The sequence below is a fragment of the Lotus japonicus genome, chromosome 3 (assembly GCF_012489685.1).
Source record: "Lotus japonicus ecotype B-129 chromosome 3, LjGifu_v1.2".
NCBI classification, from domain to species: Eukaryota; Viridiplantae; Streptophyta; class Magnoliopsida; order Fabales; family Fabaceae; genus Lotus; species Lotus japonicus.
The window spans coordinates 73560877-73584982 of record NC_080043.1 but is presented as its reverse complement, the minus strand read 5'-3'; the positions used below and the strand labels follow the sequence as shown (position 1 = coordinate 73584982).

At 31.6% G+C, this 24106-nt stretch overlaps 2 protein-coding genes and 2 long non-coding RNA genes across 10 annotated transcripts; 1 reads left to right on the top strand and 3 right to left on the bottom strand.

Moving 5' to 3' along the window:
* Nucleotides 1-8132: 8132 nt before the first annotated feature.
* Nucleotides 8133-9851, top strand: LOC130742580 (uncharacterized). Its single transcript, XR_009021201.1, has 3 exons — nucleotides 8133-8372; nucleotides 8474-8558; nucleotides 9595-9851. It is a non-coding gene; the product is annotated as an uncharacterized LOC130742580 (long non-coding RNA).
* Nucleotides 9852-12551: 2700 nt separating this feature from the next.
* Nucleotides 12552-13351, bottom strand: LOC130742579 (glycerol kinase-like). Its single transcript, XM_057594673.1, has 2 exons — nucleotides 13094-13351; nucleotides 12552-12996 (listed from the first exon to the last, which is right to left on the bottom strand). The coding sequence occupies exons 1-2, from the start codon at nucleotides 13225-13227 to the stop codon at nucleotides 12567-12569; spliced, it is 564 nt and encodes a 187-aa protein (XP_057450656.1). The 5' UTR covers nucleotides 13228-13351; the 3' UTR covers nucleotides 12552-12566.
* Nucleotides 13352-15780: 2429 nt separating this feature from the next.
* Nucleotides 15781-20910, bottom strand: LOC130745781 (uncharacterized). Of its 7 annotated transcripts, XR_009021878.1 has the most exons (8): nucleotides 20238-20908; nucleotides 19816-19889; nucleotides 19568-19639; nucleotides 19375-19453; nucleotides 18991-19284; nucleotides 18440-18731; nucleotides 17113-17276; nucleotides 15781-16014 (listed from the first exon to the last, which is right to left on the bottom strand). It is a non-coding gene; the product is annotated as an uncharacterized LOC130745781 (long non-coding RNA). The 7 variants fall into 7 exon arrangements; XR_009021876.1 differs by having other exon boundaries at nucleotides 17113-17804; nucleotides 18991-19453; nucleotides 20238-20910; XR_009021881.1 differs by having other exon boundaries at nucleotides 18991-19453; nucleotides 19816-19901.
* A 1048-nt stretch (nucleotides 20911-21958) lies between these two features.
* Nucleotides 21959-23706, bottom strand: LOC130745780 (zinc finger BED domain-containing protein RICESLEEPER 2-like). Its single transcript, XM_057598160.1, has 2 exons — nucleotides 22503-23706; nucleotides 21959-22427 (listed from the first exon to the last, which is right to left on the bottom strand). Exons 1-2 carry the CDS (start codon nucleotides 23704-23706, stop codon nucleotides 22360-22362), a joined length of 1272 nt encoding a protein of 423 aa, XP_057454143.1. The 3' UTR covers nucleotides 21959-22359.
* Nucleotides 23707-24106: the final 400 nt, after the last annotated feature.

The following is a 24106-nucleotide window of genomic DNA, read 5'->3' as shown; positions in this document are numbered from 1 at the left end:
TAACTCTTTGCATATTTTGCTCCAATCATGAGTTCTTAGTTCTTAGTGCTTATAAATAATGTGATTTGTGAGACCAAATGAGTAGTACTAAAAACTAAGAACTATGGTTGTAGCAAAATTGCTTGAGAGTTGCTTAAGCACATGTGGTAGTACGGGCCCACGGTTCTTAGTTCTTAACACTATTCATGTGGGTCCGTACTACCACATGTGCTTAAGCAACTCTCAAACAATTTTGCTCAAATCATAGTTCTTAGTTCTTAGTACTACTCATTTGGTCCCACAAATCACATTATTTATATTATTTATTTTCATAAAGCAATAAAATAAAACTTATAAAGTAATAAAAAAATTGAATGAGAGAGAAAAAAATATTATTTTATGCTAAGAACTCAAAGGTAAAACTCCTTATATAAGAACTGAATTCTTATTTTTAAGAACTAAGAACTCCACGTCAGCTCCTCCAATGGTTAAGAACTCTCAAAAATAAGAACTAAGAACCTTACATTGGAGATGCTCTAAGAGATATTATAAGTTTGTCAAATATAATCTCACTGCTAAACCACTTTTAAAATGATACAGAGCATACTAACCTGGTCTTTAAATATCTCGAACAATATATAGCTAGTCTTAGCGCAAGTGAATCTCCACCCTAGTCTTTAATTTTGTAATGGTTATAAAACTACTAGCCGTACATATATCATTCGAACACGTCATTTTAATTTTCTTTTATATTTTTTTATCTAATTTACTAGTATTTTTACCCCACGGGGACATTCTTTTTTATTTTGTATTGTGTTTTTTATGTTTTTTTAAAATTATTTATTCATATGAAAAAGAGAAAAAACAATATGTGATAGTTAGGTTTCTTTTCGAAGTGTTAATATATGTTTTTAAAATTTTGTTTTTTTATCGTAGGTTTTTTTATGAGTGTACTTGTCTTTTTTATTTTTGTTGTTTGTCCTTGTTTATCTAATTGATGTTTTAGATTTATTCTTTTAATATAACAATTTTATTGTACTTTACAGATAGAAGTAGTATTTTTTTTAAGATCTTATTTAATATTAAGTTTATCTTTTCGAGGTTTATAACCCTTGAAATAAATAATAATAAATTTATTTATAATAATTTGAAGTTAGTAGTTTTTTTTTGTGAGCAATTTGAAGTTAATAGTATAAGTTCATAGAGTGACATTGATAAAGGAAGATCAAGAGGAAGGGTTAGGGGAGTTTTTTATTGAATGGCCTTAACTTTTAAGATTTTTTATTTATATTAATTATTAGTTGATTAATATTTCAACAAATCTAAACTTGTCTTATGAAATTCCCTATATATATTTTTAGTAGTATCATATTTAATATTAATTTTGTCCTATGACCTTCCATAACTCAAATGAATTAAATAATAATAAAACCATTTAAAACAATTTTGAGGTTAATAGTAGAAAGTTATAAGACTAACATCGATGAAGGAAGTAAAGAGATAGAGATGGTTTTCCTTTTCTTTATGCATCACATGTTTGTGAATTGTGATATTTATTTTGGTAGTTTTGTATATTTTTTTAGTGATATCATATTTAATATTAAGTTTACGCTATGGTATTCCATAAATCATATACACAAAATAATAATAAATTAGTTGAAAGTTAAAAACTAACATTGAGGGAGGACATTCAAGGGGAAAGAGATAGAAATTGGGTTTTTATTGACATTAGTCGATTTTTTCTTTTGCATCACATGTTTGTGATATTGTGATATTATTTTGGAATTTATGTATAATATTTTTGGGTTATATCATATTTAATATTAAGTGTACTCTATGACATTCCATAAATCATACAAAATAAATAATAATAAATTCATTTAAAATAATTTTGAGGTTAGTAGTAGAAAGCTAGTATAAAATAACATTAATGGAGGAAGTTCAAGGGGAGGATTTTTTTGGCATCACATGTTTGTTATTTTTTTTGTTATTTATTATGTATATTTTTTTAGTGATATCATATTTAATATTAAGTTCACCCGTATGACATTCCATAACTCATATGAATTAAATAACAATAAAATAATTTAAAATAATTTTGAGATTAATAGTAGAAAACTATAGACTAATTAACATTAATGAATGAAGTCCAAAATGAAATGAATATGGTTTTTTTATTGAATGTTTTTTTAACTTTTAAAGTTTATTGTTAACATTAATTATTACTTGATTAATGACTCAACAAATTTAAACTATTAATGTGTGTCTTATGAAATTCCCTAAGTTTTAATGTAAGTTTTTTCCTATGAAATTTCATAACTCATACGAATTCAACAATATATGTGCTTAAATAAAAAGTTGTAATTTGTTAATATTAGGTTTTTCTATTCGTTATTTTAAAATTAAGTATCAGTAAAAATTATAATCATATTAACGTTGATATATAAACTAGAAAGTAATAAATATGTAAAAAATAAATAATTCATTGACTTTTATCTGGTTACAAATAATTCATAGTTTGTTCATATTAAACCAAATATAAAGTAGGATGAAATCAAATTAAATCCGTCTATATAAAATTTCAACAATCTAAGTAAATTTGGACCTCTTCATTTTTCAAGAAAAAAATAAGAGAAGTAGTAAGCAACGAATACTTATTTGTGAACATGGACATTTGAAAGTTATATCCTAAGAAGTTTTGTATATATGCAATATGCATTTTGGGGAAATTGAGTATTAATTAGTGGCTATTGAGGAGAGCGATGCAATGCAGAGTAAAGTAATGAAGAATGAAAAAAGAAAGATAAGAAACAACATAGTATTAGGGTCATTCATTTAAGGAAGAAATGTTAGAGATTACACCAGAAAAGGGCTTTTACAGCGCCTCTTTTACAGCGATTTAGGTGGCAGCCGCTGTAAAAACACAAACACGGAGCGGATGATGGGCTATTACAGCGGTTTATTAAACTAACCGCTGTAAAAGCATTACCTTTTAACAGCGGTTCTCTTAGAAAGCGCTGTAAACACAAAAACACGGAGCGGTAATATGCTTTAATAGCGGTTTATATACAAAACCGCTGTAAAAAATAGGTTCCACTATTTACAGCGTTTATTAAACTAACCGCTGTAAAATTAACGTAAATAATAAAAATCCAGAATTCAGGTTTCGTATGGGAATCGAACCAGGTTCCCTTAAAAAAACATAAAGAGTCTTTCCACTAGGCTAGATTCACTTTATGATAGATTTGTACAATTTATAGTATTATATCTGAACAAGTGTGGTAATTAATTCAATAAAAAAACAAATTACAGCGGTTCCGTGGTGGAACCGCTGTAATATATACTATCAATTACAGCGGTTACCGGCTGAATCCGCTGTAAAAGAAGACTCAAGTACAGTGGTTATTCTAGAGAACAGCTGTTGTAGGTCTGTATTTACAGCGGTTTTATTAAATCAACCGCTGTAAATAATGCGTCTTTTACAGCGGTTAGAACCGCTGTTAAGGCTTTTACAACGGCGAGATCTACAACGGTTCTGGACCGCTGAAAACCGCTGTAAAAGGCTATTTTCAACCGCTGTTAAATGCCATTTATGGATTATTGTAGTTTAGAAGATGCAATTATTTTCCATGTGGTATTATATGTCCTTTCTTTTATAAAACAAATTAGCTCTATAAACCTTGGCTTCTTCAGAGATGACCGATTACATGAAAATGATGTTAACTATATTAAATTGTACAAAATTATATTTTGCTTCAGAAGTAGTGTCACTTGTAGCCTCTTCAGTTCTTGAGATGCTCATTCAAGTAATCATGCATGTATTTGCGCTTTGTGACTCTATATTTTCTAGCAGGTGCTTGAACCATAAAATTCTGAATCGCATAAACTTGTCCTGCTCATAGTGTGTCAATAAACTGTGACATTTGAAAAACTACAATTTTAAAAATTCACTTTGCTATGGTAACAATAAATAGTTTGAATTAGGTACCATGAAAGTGAGGATAACAAAGAAATTGTATACATTTTCAACGATTAAGAGCACTTCAATACTATTAACAATTTGAGGTGTTTTGAAATCTCTTGTTTCACACACATGGAACATACAAACTGTTTGAGTCATCCTACATAACAAAAGTTGAGCAAATTAATGAGAAAATAATTCTTTAGGTGTTTCAATTTTAAATGATCAAATCAAGTTGAAGATCATAATGAAATAAAAAGAATGTTAGAATACGTGTTAACATTCTAGGCTAGTACATCAATAGTTAACTGTTGGGTATATGTACCTGGAAAAATGTCTTGAAGCTTGAGCCTTTCAAAAAACAAAAGCAAATGCTTCAACAAAACTTATGTAAAGTGCACATGTTGAATGAGTATTAACACTTATTAATTTATATAGTTGTAGGGAAAAGGGTTGGTGATAGTCTTTTTTTTTCTTTTTGGTAAGATCTTATTTAGTATTAAGCATACTTTTTTGAATTTCATAACTCATACGAAATAAATAATAATAAATTGTTTTAAAGTAATTTTCAATTAATAGTAGATGTCTAGAATGACATTGATGAAGGAAGTTCAAGAGGAAGGGATAGTGGAGTTTTTTTATTAAGTGACCTTTAACTTTTAAGGTTTATTATTAATATTAATTATTAGTTGATTAATACTTCAACAAACCTAAACTAATAATATGTGTCTTATAGAATTTATAACTAATATAATATTTAATATTAATTTTGACCTATGACATTTTATAACTCATAAATTAAATAATAATAAATTTATTTAAAATAATTTTGAGCTTAATAGTAGAAAGTTATAAACTAACATTGATGGAGGAAATTGAAGGGGAATATCGAACGGCTGAAATTAAAAGTCTGTTGTATATCGAACGGTTCTAAAAAATCACATATGAAATAATACGTATAATTACTTAAAAGCTCATAGATAAAAATAAATATATGAAACATTGTTTATTGATAGACTACTTTACCCTCGAGGTTACTAAACTTCTCAATTTATAAATAAATATAAATTTGTTTTTAAATTTCATAAATCATATGAAATAAATAATAATAAATGTATTTATTTCAATTAATAGTAGAAGTTTATAGAATGACATTGATGAAGGAAGTTCAAGAGGAAGAGGTAGGGTTTATTTATTTATTTAGTGACCTTTAACTTTTAAGATTTATTATTAATATTAAATATTAATTGATTAATACTTCAACAAACCTAAACTAATGATATGCATCTTATGAAATTCATTACTAATATTATATTTAATATTAATGTTGACCTAAGACATTCCATAACTCATATAAATTAAATAATAATAATTTAATTTAAAATAGTTTTGACCTTAATAGTTGAAAGTTATATACTAACATTGATGGAGGAAATTCAAGGGGAATATCAAACGACTGAAATTTAAAGTCTGCTGAATATCGAACGGGTTCTGAAAAATCACATATGAAATAATATGTATGATTAATTACTTAAAATCTCATAGGTAAAAACAAATATATGAAACTTTTTTTTAAATCAAGGATTTACTTTCAATAGAAAAATAAACAAAAATGAAACAAAACTCACCAAATAGAGTTGATAGAAAAAATAAATAAGAAGGAAAAACAAAACCGAAAACTGAAAAATAATGTAAAATTAGTGACCACATTCATAGTGTAAATATCACATAAAAATGACATAAATTGAATAAAGCTTAAGGTAGACGATGAAGATGACAACACCAAGTTATGAAATAAAATAAAGGTGACTCTCATTTAGTTGACTAAGTTCATAATGAAACAATAAAAATTACGGAAAATGCAAGAAACATACATGTTTTCAAGATGTAACATTGGAAGAATGGAAAACAACAATGAGAAAATCTAAAAAAAGAAACAAATTGAAACTAAATCAATGAAATGTAAAAGATAAAAAGAGGCTCAACTGTACCGGATTAGAGAAACTATTATCATTTGGTCAACTAAGTTGATAATAAATTAATCAAAATTAAAAGAAAGCAAAAAACTTACATTGGTTGAAGATTAAACTATCAAAGAAATGGAAGTAAACATCATAAATTTGTGTAAGAAAAATAATGAAACACAATTAGAGAAATAATCAAGGAGATGACTTTCATAGTTTATGAAGATAAAATATTTCTGAAATGAAATAGAAGCTACAAATAGATCATAATAATATTGATAATCAACAACAAAGAACAAAACATGCATAAATTACAAAAGTAAAATAAAATTTGTAACTTTCATCTATTTAATAAGCGATAATAACGTGCATATTGCGAATAAAGACTGAATCTTACAGGAGTGGAAGATGAAGAATGAGAAGAACGAATGAGAAAAAATAAGACCGTTTGGGAAGAGCGTAACATGAGAAGAAATGAAGAAAAAGAAATGGCAAAATCATAATAGATAAATCAAAAAGGATAAATAAGGCGAAAAAAGAAGAGCTTTTACCGGATGGACGATGATGATGGAGAAAAACTTCAATGCCTGAGAATGAAAATTGATGAAGAAGAAGTGACTGATGGAGAAGAAAAGACGCAAAAGAAAATTTTCTAACCTGATGGAAGATCTTCTTGTGCTGGAATGATGCTGTCGGAGAATCCAAATCGAAGAGATATGACATGCACATTAATGGAGATGCCGAAGGTTAAAATGAGAGAGATGAAAATAAGTTGAAAGGGGAATGGAAAAATGTTTTATATATGGGAGATGAAGGAAGAAACTCTTGGTGATTTTGTAACCATAATCCATAATCAGGAGTTACAAAAGCAACAAATAAAACGGCCAAGAATATGAAAAGATTGTACAAAGAGTTTCATAAGAAAATGATCAACGGTTAGGATTAGAAGCAATGAATTGCCAGGATTGATTTCATATTGAATTACTCATAAATTTACGTATATGACCATGGAAAAATTTCAACCCATGTGTATTAAAGTATTAAATTACAGTTTTACCCCAAGGCTGTAGAAACTATGTTTTTATATATATTATAGATAGATTAAAGATATATAGGTAGATTATAGATTATAGATAGATAGATTATAGATATAGATAAATAGATAGACAAATAGATAGATATATTACATCTATCATTCATCTATATTTTTTTCTTATATTACTCTAGATATTTACATCAGTGTACACCAATCATATCATTTTGGCACTTAAACAATTGGCTTGGATCACGAGGTTGAGTTTAAACCATTAACTTTTAGACCATTGGATTTAATTTAAAATCAATAGTTCACATCTTGGATCGAGAGCGATTTGGATTGAGAGGATCCAAATTCTATTTTTTTCCTCTATCTCTCATTTCTTATCACGCCGAATCATATATCACATTCATTACTTATCTCTTTCAATCCTTTCTCACTTTGGGTGTCTACTCCTATTGGGGTCTACCCAACATTTTCCAAGTTAGAAATACGGCACTTAAAATGAAATTATCTACAATAAAATCTGGTGAAGAGTGACAGTTAACATAAACAAAAGATGAATCAATATATATATTAGAAAAGAAGAACTTCTATCAGACTGATTTAGTGACGTGTCATTCTCACGTAAATTCTTAGTGACGTGTCATTCTCACGTTAATTCTCATAAAAAAAATTCCACGTGTCATTCTTAGGTTAATTCTCATAAAAAAATATATTTTTAAATTTTAGATTTAATTAGGATTTAGGTTTTTTATTTCTTGATTTTATCTTAATTTATTTTTAGAGCATTAATTAATTTTTATGGTATTTTTATTGAATTTTCGGATTTTTAATTAATTCATATTTTATGAGTTTTTATTGTGATTTTCTAGATTTGTGTAGTTTTTATCTATTTTTATTTATTACCTTTTTAAATTTTAGATTTGATTAATATTTAGTTTGTTTATTTCTTTATTTAATTTTATCTTAATTTATTTTATTATTTATTTAATGTTAATTACATGAAATATAAAAATAAAATATGTAGTGCTAAGACTATAATTCATTAAAATTTTAAAAGATTTTCCATAATTATTATCTAACATACTGAATAAATAGAATCCAAACATAGAAGATTTTCCCTAATTATTTCCAATTAAATTGATTTGTACCGGCGGTACCTCTCTTATTGTAAAACTATCATGATTTTTTCTGCTAATCTTCTTCAAAAGGGTTTCAAACTAATGGAGGATTGACAGTGGCGTCGCCGAAGAACATCAAGAGCACGCTTGGCATTCGCTCTTCTCATGTTATCTTCCTGGGATTAGTTTGAAAATAGACCCCTTTCTTATCTCCACGTTCATGAGATTTTCTCCCCACTACCTCACTTACCATCCCATCCTCCTACGCTTCTCCCTCTTCCCACCTCTCTTTGGCTTCTTGATTTTTGGTTATTATTATTGATTTGTGTTTTTATTTTCTATTTTGTGTTCTATTATGAGTTTCGTTTCACATCATTATGAGATTTTTTTTGTGTTTTGTTCTGAGTAGGATGAAGGCAATCCTAATGAGAAGGAACTAAGAGGAACCCAATAATTGAGAGGAGAAGAAAGAGGAATTTGAACTGATGTGAGTGGTGAGTTTCTTATTCAGGTTTGATTTTATTATAAGCTTTTTTTCTTTTAGATTGTGATTTCTTCAGCAGTGTTTCACCATTGATTATTGCTTTAAATTATGTTTGATTTCGATTTAAACTTTGAAGTTACAGTTTTAGGAACAATTTTATTTGTAGAATATCATTTTTTTTTTTTTTGTAAAATGAAGATATTATATATAGAAAAATAAACTTGGGAACAAAGCTCTCCCCATAAGCCTAATAGGAATGAAATGTGAAGAGAAGTAGACAAAGCTTCCCAAAATAAAAACCTCCACAACACCATAATACAGCAAAAATGAACTGCATAAAGTTGGACAGCACAAAAGACCAACACCAGCAACCTTTAGTGTATGCAAACCAGCAAGAAAGGTTAGGAATGCTCAATTCACATATATAGCTTATGACACCCATCCAGTAGCAGAATATATCATTGCTATAATATTAATTGAATAATCCATTACATGTTTTCTATGTTTAGATGTGTATAACATGAGATCGAGATGGCAATAGGAGATAGAAGAGATAGACTGAGAACGAAAAAGAGTTATGGAGTGAAAGACAAGTTGTCATGTGTTGAGAAAGTTGTAGTGATATTAGTTTTCTTTTTCTTCTATAATTTTATATAATTGTACTATGTGTTTCTTTGAGAAATCCAAGTGAGTTGTTCGTGTAACCTCGCTAGATGCATTATGAGTTGGAAATCAGCTTTGAGCATATAATAGTTTCAACCTTTTACACTTATGAGCATAGAATGGAAGTAATTATTTGCAGGCTTTATTAATTTGATCATTCGTTTCTTTCTGTGTCTGTAAATTATTTGTTTGTCTGAAGTGTTATTATTATTTTTTTCATTTCTTGAAACCCCACTTCATGTTCTATTATTTTATTTACTGAACTGGCATTTATGTTCTTTTCTGTGATATTCTTCTGCTGCTAAGCTTTTAATTACAATTGGTGCTTTTGTGGCGATTGGGAAGCTTTCTAAGCCATTTACTTCTGTGTTTCTATATTGCAGAGTTTGATATGAAGCCCATTATTCAAGCCGAAGGTTTCCCATCATCACGCTCTTCTGTTTTTCCTGTTTCCTTTAATCAATTAATCCAGTTTTCATCATCAATGCCACTTGAGAGGTAAGATAATTCCTTCGCTGTTATTTTATCCATTTTCTATAAATTTTTGTTCACACGTTGCTTTTGTCAAAAACTCATTTTAGTTTGAATATAACATTTAGTCGTTACACTACATGTTTCTACAGTGCCTTCGATTTCTTATCTAGCCTTTTAAACCGAAAATTAGTGACGTGTCATTCTCACGTAAATTCTCTTAAAAAAAATTCACGAGTCATTCTCAGGTTAATTCTCATAAAAAAAAACATTTTTGAATTTTAGATATGATTAGGATTTAGGTTGTTTATGTCTTGGTTTTATCTTAATTTATTTTTGATTTATTTTTAGAGTATTAATTAATTTTTATGGTATTTTTATTGAATTTTCGGATTTTTAATTAATTCAGTATTTTATGAGTTTTTATTGTGATTTGCTAGATTTTGATAGTTTTATCTATATTTATTTAGTACTTTTTTAAATTTTAGATTTGATTAAGATTTATGTTGTTTATTACATAATTTTATCTTATTATTTATTTTTATGGTATTGTTATTGAATTTTTCGGATTTTTAATTAATTCAGGATTTTATGAGTTTTTATTGTGATTTGCTAGATTTTGATAGTTTTTATCTATATTTATTTAGTACCTTTTTAAATTTTAGATTTGATTAGGATTTAGGTTGTTTATTTCTTGATTTTATCTTAATTTATCTTATTATTTATTTAATATTAATTTTAGGAAATATTTTATTTTATTTTTAGAGTATAAATTAATTAGGATTTAGGTTGTTTATTTTTATCTTAAATTAATTAATACTCTAAAAAAATTCCACGTGTCATTCTCAGGTTAATTTTCTTAAAAGAAAAAATTTCACGTGTCATTCCATTTGATAGATTCTCTTATTTGTGTTATTTTATTTTGAAACCGAAATTTAAAAGATTTGCCCTAATTATCTAAGATTTACGTAGATTATTTCTTACTAAATTTATTTCCAAAACAAATCTTGAAACCGTTTTTATTATCTCTTTAAATTAGGAAAAGTCTCAAGTCAAATTTACTACATATTTACAGGCCGGAATCCCGTGATTTCTCATTTTACTCTTTCTCATGATCCACAATATAAAAAAAATGTAATGCTAAGATTATAATCCATTAAAATTTAAAAGATTTTTCCCAATTATCTAAGATATTGCATCACTCATCTCCTCCTCTATATATTAATATATATTAGAAAATAATTAGATAACTTATCTTTTGTTGACACGTGTTTTCTAATTCCAAAACAGATCTTTAAAAGGCTTAATTGCACATTTGCTCCCTCATCTTTCACTATTGTGCGAAGTCCCTCCCTCATGTTTAAAACGAGCGTCTTTACTCCCTCATCTTTTAATTTGTGAAAATCAACTCCTTCCGTTAGTGAGCCGTTTAAAAGTTAACGGAACTGGCTTACATGGAGTTCATTAAATGATGTGGCTCTGACGAAGGTACCACTAGGATGCCACTTCATGCCTAGTCAATGAAAAAAATCATTCTTTTTCTTTTATTCTTTCATCTTCCTCAACCTTCCTCTTTCATCTCTCTCCATTAAACAGCACCAACCTTCCATCACAGAACCACCACCACCACTCCATTCTTCTTCTTCTTCTCTCTTCATCCAAACACCATGAAATGGAATTCGAATCTCACACCATAAAATCCCTTGTCACTGAATCAAACCCAGGTTACTATAAATCCCACTGTCACTGAATCTCCCTCTTTTTAGAAAAAAAAATCCCTAATCTCCTCCCTTCATCTTCATCTCCAATGCATCAACAACAACAAAAAAAAACATGGAAACAACCAAAAATCCAGAATGAACAACAAATCTAACATCAACCCTAATCTTCATCTTCATCTCAAACCATTCAAACCCTCTTCCTCTTCCCCTTACCCTGAAACCAACCCCATAAACCATTTCCCCTTATCCAGATGGAAGCAACAACCACCGAACCAACAGAGCCCTTGCTTACAAGGTGCGTCCTTTGGGTTTGTTTCTCGCCCAGATCTGGTGGTGCGGAAGTGGGATATTTTAGATTGAGAGGTGAGGGTGGAATGAGAGAAACGATTTCTGGAAAATTTCCCTAGGATACGAGTGGGTTTGATTTTAGATATGCAATAATTTCTGGGATTTAAAGATTTGAGTGGGTTTAATTTTCTGGGTTTTCATAATGACCATGGAAGAAAGAGGATGAATTTTCTGGGTTTGGTTGAAGAAGATGGGAGATGGAGAGGATATTTGAGATAGAGAGGTGAGGGTAGAATGAGAGAGTAAGCACCACGATGGTGTAGTGAGGTGGGTTGAGGGAAAGAAGGAGTGGTGGGTTTTGGCATTGATTATGCAGAGGGGATGAACGAAGAACAAGAAGGAGGGGATGTTTAAATGAGTTCTTCATTTTGTTTTTTTATTTTAGAATCATGAATGGTTATTAATGTTTTAGAAGTTGAATGGAAAGATTACAGGGAGAGAACGGGTCCGGGAGAGAACATTGGCCAAGATGTTATTTTATTTTTAATTTCATTTCCTTTTTCTTTACAGTATATATGGTAATAACAGGGAGTGTAGGTATAAATAGGAAACATGGGTGCAAATAGCAAGCCACGTCAGCCAACTCTGTTAACTTTTAAACGGCTCACTAACGGAAGGGGTTGATTTTCACAAATTGAAACATGAGAGAGTAAAGACGCTCGTTTTAAACATGGGGGAGAGACTTCGCACAATGGTAAAAGATGAGGGAGCAAATGTGCAATTAAGCCAATTTTAAAAGATTTGCCATAATTATTTAAGATTTAAACAAACACGCATAATCACATTCATGATTAATTGATATATCAAATACAATATTAATATTCTCCGTGCAACGCACGTGCGTGCAACGCACGTGCGTGCAACGCACGTGCGTGCATCGCACGTGCGTGCATCGCACGGGTAAAAAACACTAGTTTTTCACACAATTTGTAAATGAACTGAATTCTTAAACATACAAATTCAACAATACAATTAGTCAGAGCAATCAAAATCACAAAAAAGACAAAGGGCAAAAAGAAAGACCTGCAAACAGAAGCAGTGCGAACATCCATCCAAACAATGGCATTATGAAGAGGAGCACCAATGGATTTGCTCCAAACCAGAGTAGTCTCCCTCTGATTGGTGAGACCAATAGCCTTCAACCCCTTATCCACATTGAACCCATCAGCAGTAGCCTTGTCCAAAGCCTTAGCAATACACACCTTCACGCTCTCCAAGATCTCCATAGGATCATGCTCCACCCACCTACAAAAAACACAAAAAAACCCATAATTTTTTTGGTAAAAAGAACTAAAATTCAGTGAGAAAACAAACATGGGGTGTTGTGATCATGGCTTCTTACCCTGCTTGTGGATAGAACTGAGTGAACTCAGCCTGGTGAGATCCGATTGGGCGAGCTGATTTGTCGTAGATTATGAACATGCTGCTGCTGGTTCCTTGGTCAATTGAGCCAATGAAAACATCATCCTTCAACATGTTTTTTTGTCTCTATGTTGTTGTTGTTGCTCTGAGTTTTGAGATTGAGATCAAGACGATGATGATGATGTTGTAGTATATTGTCCGTGATCAACGAAGATTGAAGACTTTTGTGTTTCACTAGCAATATGGATGGTGTATTTATATTAATATAGTTCAAAAAAAAAAATAGTCTTGTATAAATAGTAGTACAAGTATTCTATTGATTTAGAATCGCTCATTTTATTTTCCAAGAGTTGTAGAAAAAGTTAACTATTTCACATAATTAGATTATAATGTGGAACTTATTTAAAGTATGATTGGTTGACGGTCTAAAATTTTTTACATTGTAAATTATACTCTCTGACATGGGTGAAGGGTGTGGTGTAAGTTAAAGGTCTCATCAAAAGTTCGGTTTCTAGCAATCAAATTTTCGATTTAGGAATTCAAATAATAACTTTTTAATATTGCGACCGATAGTACATCATAAATCATAATTTAAAAATGTGTGATAGTTTTTTTAATTTTTTGCTCCATCGAAAAACTAACAAAACTACAAGACACTAAACGAGTCCCTCAAGAGTAACACATCATGCTCCACTTGAGGTTTCTCTAAAAGATGCATCCCTTGATCCATCATCAAGCTCCCCTATCACGCCAAACTGTCTGCAACTTGGTTACACTCCCTTGGCACCCAAGAGATCTTCACGTCCCATTCCCTAGCACACCAACTCTTAATATCTCGTAGAACACAACAGAACCTGCAACTGTCCCCGTCCCTTAACGCTTGCAGGAGGTCTAGACAATCGACTTCACAAATCAAATTAAATTAAATTATTTTATAAATTCAGATAATGATGTGTTAAATATTTAACATTGTGAATATATATCGGATGTCCCGAAGGGAGACATTGTGAATATATATACTAGACGTGAGTGCTTACCTTTTTTTGCAAATAAATCCAAGTTACTATGGATTTTTAATATTTTAAATATGAGCCCTTATAAATTTTAAAATAAATTGCAAGGATTTGCTAGAGTATATATATATATATATATATATATATATATATATTTTGTTCATTGGTCATTTCTTTTATGAGGAACAAGTACTTTTTACCCGTGCGATGCACGGGGGGATATTCACTTTTTTTATGTGATAATTTTGTAATGTTTATCAAAAAGAAAATTTATGAATTCAATCAATTATGGATATAAGATAACATAAATTTAAAGATTTTTTTATGTGTTGAGTGTGTCTGGTTTTGTTTTGTAGAAGCGTAATAATTATATTTTAATGTGTAGGATTGTCTTGATGAATTTCCTGAAATAAAAAGGAAAATAAAATTATATTAATGAGCTATTTTTTATTTGACAATATTTTTGTAGAATTATAAAAGGCATTGAAGAATTCATTATATTAATCGAAAATTTTAATACAATATCTACATTGTAGAAACTTCCCATTGTTATTCTTGTAACACATTTCTTGAAAAGAATATTTATGGGCATAATTTGATTAAATGATTTCATATGTTTTTTATTTATTTATATATACAGATCCGATTATCTTGTACAATTTTTTTTTTATATATACGGGGCGGGGACCCACCTGCCAGGGATATCAATCCCCACCTCGTCCCTAAATTTGTCTCGGGGGAAATTTCGTCCCCGTCCCCATCCCCACAGAAAAAGATCTTAAAGATATGAACTTATATGAGGTAATTCTCGTGGGATCTTCATATGCAAGTGGAATTTGTTATCCCTACACTTATCTACGGTTGTGTATCAAGTTCATTATCCATTATAATAAGCACACTAATTACATACCTATTTTAATTAACTTATATTATAAAGTTTTGAATTTTATAATATTTTAACTCATTTAGTGTCCACAAAAGCGCCGGGCACGGAGATATATCCCCACCCCCTCCCCAAAATTTGCCTCGAGGGGATTTTCATCTATGTCCACATCTCCACCAGGAAAGAATTCTTTAAAATCAGGGCCTCGAATGTTGGTGGAATTTTTTTGTCCCTACATTCCCCTGCACTTTGTTGTGTATAAGTTCATTATCCACTCTACATATCTATTTTAATTAATTTGTATTTATAAAGTTTTGAATTTTATAAAATTTTAACTCATAGTTTCCACAATTCAATTCTGCACTAATTGTGTACTGACTTTATTATCCATTAAATATAATTACCCTCATTAATTGTAATAATGTACTAAATCAAATCCCATAAAAGTGGATAGTTAAACGGTGGAAGTATCATAAATAAATTCATCCCACTAAAACATTAACATTTTGCTGGTGAGTATAAAAGATGTAATAAGACCTCACATGTTTTCCAATGTACTAAAAAAATTACATCACTTAAACGATTATATCGGTTACATGATATGATAAACTTTAACAAAAACAATTTAGAGATTTGTTTTAAATTTATAATGATTTTTAATTGAATTGAAAACGTACATGCTTTTAAGAATGAATTCATTTATCTTTTTGAAACGGAATTCATTTATCTTAAACAGGAATCATTTGTAATCAAACGTTATAAAATCGAATAAGTAACTCAAAATAAAAGTTATCATATTGAATTCAAATCTTTATTGTCTTTTTGAACATAATTTCTTCACCAGTTAATTAAAACTTAATACAAAAGGTGAAGAAATCAACTTTAGAAGGCCCTGGTACGAACTCCTCCTAAGTCAACACCATTGTAAGAATGAGGGTCTTTAACTGAAACAGATGAGTCAAAGGCCCTTGAGAGAACTGCATATGTTTGGAGAACAATAGTGTTCTGCTGCCGAAAAACAAAATACGAATTAATAAGGAGGTAATACTTGCATATTAGTATCTCAAAGAAGGAAAAAATGGAACACCGATAAGTGAAAAACAAAGGTTGAGATGCTTTAACCATTATTTATAAGAAACACACTATGCTTTAACCATTTAGGATCATCATTGAAGTAAAGGATTATGAAGTCAGGGAAAGAAGGAAAAATATCATGGAACCGGCTATTTAATTTTGTCACATGGAGTAATACAGTTTCACAATTCAATCACTGACAACTTCTGCAAGCACATTCCTTTCAACTCTAACATGCTCGACCTGTTGTCATCATTACATTTTCTTTTCTTTTCTGATATTAACTGTAGAATGGAAGAATGGATATAACAAACTTCAATGCTATTAAGGAAAACATGAAAACTCACACACATATCCCCTATTAAGCATTTCAGACCTTTTCATGGCATATATTTCAGCTAATTTCTTCTCCCTATAGGGTATTACTTGTGAAATAATATGGTATAAGAATTCACAAAATTTCATGGTTAAGAGGTATACAAACAAAAGTAAAATGTGAGATGTTTCCAGGGACATGCTCAATTTCCAGGGGAGAGATTCTCTCACAACTGATTTGAAAAAGAACTGGCTATCTAAACAGCAAGATTTTTTTACCCTATGTTTCTCATAAATTCCAAACATGGCAATTCTTTGCTCATCCAAGAAACATTGGAAGCACCAAAGCATGGAAGTGATTATAAAACAATGTAGACTATATAATTTGAAAAAGAATTGCTTAAAATTGTCCCGGCCAATTGCATGAATTTAATGTAGAATGTGTATAAAATGAAGCATGATATAAAGCAAGATAGCATGTGTATAAATGGTAGTTCATTATAGCAATAGAAACTGTCTCCAAAGCCAGCCAAGTTTTGTGGCTGTTGTTGCATTAACATCAAAACTAATTTGAAAATATTAATAGAAAACTTTGGCCTTGTAACACATACTAACAATAGTGCAGCTGGCTTCAAATTTAAAATGCTTTTTAGAAAAGCAAAATGAAAAAAATAGTCAATTGTAACTACCTAAAGAGAATAAAAGAAACATTACTCTTGGCCCCTCCCAAGTAGCAACATGGAAGGTTTTGTGATGGTTCCGCAGCTACCCCACTATGGCCTGAACAACTTTCCCGCCAGAGAAAGTGAAAAAAAAAATCCTTCAGACTAAAAAGATGATCCTTTAACTTACTTCATCTTCACCATTCTCCTGGAAGACTGAAAAAATGATGTATAGAAATCAGCAATCAAAATGAAAGGAAAAAAATGAAAACATGATCGAGGCCAGGATCAGAGGCACGGGGAGGGAGTCGCGGAAGAAAAGGGAAGAGAAATTTGGAGAGAAAGCTGATTTAAAGTCTCCACCATGGGTATTCGAGTAAATTTAACAAATAGTAACTTTCTCAAAAAAGCATAGATTTCATACTGAAACCTATGTGGGCCGAGGGTCTTTTTTATAATTGAGAACTTCAAGAATACACAATAATAGGAAAATCTTATTTCTAGATATTATACATTCAAAATATTGACAGATCAATAGAAACATTAGAACTCTTAACAGCTTCAAACTGGTGGGGATGTATCAGCATGCAAAACATCAAATGCCGCATTTAAACTACATTCTTGAACCACCCATGGGGAACCAACAGGTACAGACTCTGATTCCTTTATCTCAACAACTAAGCAATCTGACATTAAGAAGGTTTTGGTCACAGTGGCTGCATGTTCCAAGCAACATCTAACAACCTATAGAAAAAGATTATGGTGCTCGAGTTATCAATGAAATTAGAACAATGTAAAAAATTGTTCAGCTGGGGTGGCGTATCCCAACTTGAGGTTCAGTTGGCTAAGCAATGGCAAATGGACAATGATAAAATATTGAAAACCAATCTTGCTTTAGGAAGAGACGTTTTAACTTCCAACATTGTGGAAAAAGTGAAGGGGAAAAAACTATTTTGGAGCACAAAATGTAAGACTGATAGAGAAGAGTAAACTTCACATTTCAATGATATTAAAAATATTAAATATGGGGAGCCATCAATAGCAGTCAAGCACAGTTCTAATTGACACAAAGATATCAATAGCAAATATTGTTTGGTTTGAGCTTAGCATTTTGTCTTTTAAGCACCATATCCACCATTATAGCATGTTACCTAGGCTCATTAGTTGAATTCATTTTGTTGAAGAGTGAGGACATTCATATCGAAAGAAACTTAGAAAAAACATGAGGACTGAGGTTGCTAAGGACAGTTTTGACACTCACTACTTGCTGATTTTCTTTCTAAAAGGTCCCAACATAATACAGTAGTGTATTGGATGTTTAGAAAAATAAACTGAAATAAAATTTTAAATAGAAATATCAGAGGAAAAATGCAGCTTACCTTTGGGCATGGAGCCGACGGGATTTCCCCTCATTTTAAACCCCAAAATCTGTGAGCAAAGACAAAAACCAAAGGGAAATATGTAGATTTAATTTATAGGGTCGTATCTTAGAAACAAAAAACCACAACATTTATTGTTTAGCAAGAAAAAACAGAGTAGTATCCTTCTTGCGAAACAGATTTCATAGCTGGTCGTAACCAAATCACAATGGAGCCTAAAGACATAAGTTCTGCATCTTTCTCTTTAAGCCCCAACTACCACCTTCTAGATTTATGAGATTGTTGCATAAATCTGTCAAAAGGAAAACTATCTTAGCATTCTGCAGGTCTACTCAACAATGATAGATATGGAAAAGGAAAACTATAAGAACTAAATTATGAGAGAAATGAAAATTAAAAACTTCCCATGGATATAATTTAGTACCAACCTACACGGCTACACATCTAAAAAATAAAAACAACACAGAGAGAGATAGAGATAGAGACACATAGATGCGGGTAAAAGTCAAGCTGATGCACAAAAAAGCACTTAACTTGGATACTAATTTTACCTGATCAACCAAAAACCCAGTACCTCAGCCACCTCTCATCGATTCTAATCTATCGCTCTCTTTCTCGAGGTCTCTCTAGATTCCTTCTTTGTTTTCCATGGTTCTCGCACCTTCAGATATTCCAAATCTCAATCTCAAACAGTGCATGTATCTCGGATCGTTGAGCTTTTTCGTTGATTTTCTCTTCCACGTCGATATGAAAATCTCAATTTCTATTTAGTATTCGTCCATTTCAATGTGATATGTGCTCATGTTGATCAATTTGTCTTTCAGAAACATATCAATGGAAAACACCTACCAAATCAACACAATTGGAATTTAATAGTAAAATTAATCAATTTCTGTCCAAAGATACATTCGAATAGCATAGAAAGAGTAACAAACAAATATCTTTGGTCTCCTCCTTTGTACATGAGCCACCTCTGGTCGATAATGAAAAGCATGAATCTCTGGTAAGCAGTTCCTACACCACAAAGCATAAATCAAAATTAGGGCCTGTATCAGATGAAAGTAAATAAAAACCTAGAGAAGAAGAAATATTAAGGCTCTATGAATGACATAGGTAGCATTGTTGTACTTGTTCAGAAGCCTTCAATCGCCACACTCTCTAATTGATTTGTTGATCCCTTGTTGACTTTGAACACAAAATCTGAGCAAAAAAAAACACACACACACACAAAACAATTGAACACAGAGAAAGCATGAAAGTTCTTATTAAGGACGATGAGACCGTAAACAACATAGTAAGGACGATTAAGAAGAAAACAACATAGTAAGGACGATTAATGAAAGGTAAAAAGAAGGTTAACGCTTGTAATTTTTTACCTCCTTCATCTTTGTGCCTTCTCAATCTCAAATCAGCTTTGAAGTCTTCTATGTCCTGACACATCCTCATCCTCCTGAATAACCATCTATCAGTTTATAACCATGATGAGAACCAACAACAATAAATTAAATCAATTTTCATAAATTCTTCTCCCTTTATTCCACTTTCTATCTGATTCTCGTGTACAAACTTCACAAACCACACCAAATAGGAAATAAAGACTCTTTCGATTTTACACCTTGATAAACAAATAGAGTGAATTTTTTTTACACCCTAAACTGTAAAGGAAAAGTACAGATAATGAAATTGTCTGTGTATATGCAAATCGAAATGATTTTCATTCAGAATAGAATTACTGGACAAATAACAAAGCAAATATTCAGAAGAAAAAAATGGAAAATTAAACAGGTTGGTATATCACCTCCATGGTCAGTGTTAAAGAAAGAATAAAAAATATGGCGGCTGCGCATGCGCGGTGGTGGTGTTTGCTTCTGAGGGCAATTCGTGGCGAAAAACAGGGCATGAATTGCAAATCGCGGGACAGAGGAGGATGCAATCAGAGTTGTAAATGTCTTTGCAGTGCATTTCCCTTGCGGTAGAAAGTGGTAGATGAGCTTGAAAATGAAAAATAAAGGTTTGATTTCAGCGAGAGGAAATCCAAGTCGAGTTGATCCTTCTATGACAACCAAGCTCTTTCTCTGAGGAAGAATACGAATCCTTGACTGAAGCAGAGATGGTCAGATACATGAAATTCTCTGAGGACGGCAGTAGAGTGAAATCCAACGAACACTAATAAACCCAAAGCAGAGAAAGAAACCAAACTCTGCGATGAACCCGGCTAACAGCAGTGGGCAAGAAGTTAAAGGCGGAGGCAGTGGCTGCTTATAGCAGCGGCGAAGAAATAAAAAACGCACAACAGCAGTAGAGAAAGAAACCCATCGAACCTTATATAATCTCCTTGTTAGCTTTTCAATGTCCCCTGAAATTGGCCTTGACTGAAACAGAGATGGCCAGATACATGAAATTCTCTGAGGAAGGCTTTAAATGGTTTTGAAACCCTAGAGAAAATTGTTGAATGATTTTTTTTGCCCTTAAGATTGCAAAACTTTGCTTTTATATATAGTATAGATAGATAGATAGATACTAAGAATGATTCCTTTTTTGAAACCATTGGTTGTGACCACTAGTTATCTCAAAGCCTATTTAATGTAGTTTCTTTCTTCACTTCCATGGTCTAACGGGTCACCACTAATTATTTCTCCTAATAATTCTACAAAACTATATATAATATATGTAGTTTTAATCTTTGTTTGTTCATAAGATCCTCCATTTGGGAAAAAATGGATATGAAGTAACTCAATGGCCTTTACATACAGTTTAGAATAAATTATTAAGCTTGGTTTGTAGGTCCTATACATATTGATAATTTGAATATCTTTACTCATTGCAAATAAATTGGATATCAAGCTCGGATTTCAGATCCTAAAAGGATCAGGATCAACCTAGATCGTGAATTAACACCTCCTTATGTTGCGAGCTCAAAACGCAAAGCACCTCCTCCATCTTCTTCTCTCACTCTTCATCTTTCTTCCTTAGCAAGGGTCAAAGAGCGTGAGAAGCATAAAAGTTTCAATCTTTGTTGTTTTTGGTTTGAAGGTTTTGTGGATTCCATCGGTCGGAAAGGTGGCCCGATTCTCTCGCTAACAACTCATTTCTCTCTCCTACATGAATGAAAGTAGGGTGTACAAGGGACGGGTTTAGATTGACCCTCACCCGGCCCTAAATAACGATCGGGCCAATTTGTAGACCCTAACCCGTCCTTAAACCCGGAACAACCCGACAATGATCAGGCCTAACAAGGACCGGGCCGATGTAGGACGAGGCCGGGTTGGCCCGAAGGACACTTGAAGCTTAAACGAAAATAATAATCTGATAAATTTTTAACTTGAAAATTAAAATAAATAAAATGAACAAACCATCGTGCTGCCCTTCATTCCCAAGTACTAGAATAATACTCCATTGACAAGTACAGATTTATACAGTAGAAAAAGAAATATAAAGTATAGCAACACCCATTCTTAAAAGCAAGCTTCACCTAGCATACAACTTCAAGTAAATAGAGAGGAAAGCTTTAATATTTAGTTGGGAGAAATATTTGCATCAATAAGTCTAATTTCCATAATTACAAAAAGTGTCTTTAAATCAAATTGCAACACCATAAATTTAAGGACATGCATCCCAACTCTATCTGATCTACTTAATAACTCGATCTGATCTACTTAATAATCTGCATCTGTATACAAAAAGACATGCAGAGCTATATAAGACTCTTCTATTCATCCAACATAGTCAACCTATACAAAAAGACTACGGTTGTCCAATTAAGTCAACATGCATAGCCTCTTGCGTTCTAAACTACTTAATAATCTGCATACATATACAAAAAGACATGCAGAGCTATATAAGACTTCTCTATTCACCCAACAAAGTCAGCCTATACAAAAAGACTACGGCTAATCTCCACTTCATACTTGTTGTCCAGTTCAATCAACATGCATAGCCTCTTGCGTGTCATTCCCTCTTTGCGATTCATGAATCTTAGAAGAAACATCTGCAAAATATATAAATCAGTTATCAAAATTAAATTTAAAGAAATCAACTAAAAAAAGTAAAGAAATCAACTTACCATCAACAATCTTCTCAGTGCTATCAAATTGATCAATCTCTTCATCAAACTTACAACCAGCCGGATTTAACCAATTTTGAGCACAAATAAGAGCTTCAGTCATTTTAGGAGACAAAGAACTTCGAAAGACATCTAGCACACGCCTACTAGTGCCAAAGCAAGATTCAGATGCCACAGTAGAAACCGGAATAGCCAATACATCACGAGCTATGATAGAAAGTATCCTATATTTAGAAGAATTGCTCTTCCACCAATCCAAGATGTTGAAATCAGAATTATCATCAGAATCCACTATCTCGTCATCCAAATATCTCTCAAGATCAGATTTGTCTGAACTCGCTTTAGCCTTTTTTTGCTTTTTCCAAACTTGAACCCTATTCTGAGTTACACTTTGCAGGCCATCTACCCTTTTAAGCCTATCATCAGCAACAACGCTATTGGAAGAATCTCCATCTTCATTATCTTTATGATCAGCAATTTCTTTTGAGTAAAACTTGTACAAGTCATTCAAGGTGTCCATGACAAATGTAGACATACTTGCTGCCAAATCCACATCATACATATCCTCTATGCAATAAGTGACATACTCAAGTTTATATCGAGGATCCAAGACAACAGCAACTAACAATAATGGATTAAATTTTTCAATATTCCCCCAATATTTATCAAATTTTTCACTCATTGAAGATGTTATTGATCCCAAGATTCCAAAATGATTCCTACTCCAAGATTTCAACTCAGATTGAATTGATACAATCTCATGAAAGCATTTATGTGAAGTCACATGCAAAGAACTTGAGAAAGAAAGTGTCACATCATAGAAAATCTTCAAAAACTGAATAAATATCATAGCATTCTGCCAATCAGTTTCTACAGGTGGACCAGCCTTCTTTTTACCCTTCTCATCTTCTAGAAACCATTTTCGAAAATCAGTTTCTTGATCATGAAGCCTATCAAAGGCTTTTTCGAATTTCTCTACATGTTCTAGCATCATGTAAGTGGAATTCCAACGAGTTGCAACATCCAAACACACAAGACTTTTCGAGTTGATCAATTCAGCCTCAATGCACTCTTTAAACCTCTTAGTTCTTTGGGAAGAAGACCTAACATAACGTACAGCATTCCTAATGTTGTCAATTGAAGATTGTTGTACCTTTAAGCCATCACTTACAACCAAATTCAGAATGTGGGCACAACACCTCATTTGTAAATGTTTCCCACCACACACTAGTCCACCTCTAGCATCTAACTTCTTTTGAAGGTATGTGATGGCCACATCATTTGCACTTGCATTATCAACAGTGATGGTAAACACATTTTCAATTCCCCATTGCCTTAAGCATCTCTCTTCCAATGGTTTCACCCTTATGGTTCTCAATTAGAGAAAAGTTCAGAATTCTTTTTTGCAGCCTCCATTCTTCATCCACAAAGTGTGATGTTAAACACATATATGACATATTCTGATTTGAAGTCCAGCAATCAGTTGTAAGACATATACGAATGCTAGACTTCTTAAACCAGGTTTGTAAACTCTTCTTTTCATCTAAAAATAATTGGTAACAATCCCTTGCAATTGTGACCCTAGGAGGTACAGTAAACCTTGG

Coding starts and splice junctions, on each gene's coding strand:
- LOC130745780 (XM_057598160.1), bottom strand. CDS start 23,706: ATGAGGTGTTGTGCCCACATTCTGAATTTGGTTGTAAGTGATGGCTTA. Junction 22,428..22,502: donor CACTGAGAAGATTGTTGATG/GTAAGTTGATTT, acceptor TATATTTTGCAG/ATGTTTCTTCTAAGATTCAT.
- LOC130742579 (XM_057594673.1), bottom strand. CDS start 13,227: ATGTTGAAGGATGATGTTTTCATTGGCTCAATTGACCAAGGAACCAGC. Junction 12,997..13,093: donor CAGTTCTATCCACAAGCAGG/GTAAGAAGCCAT, acceptor TGTTTTTTGTAG/GTGGGTGGAGCATGATCCTA.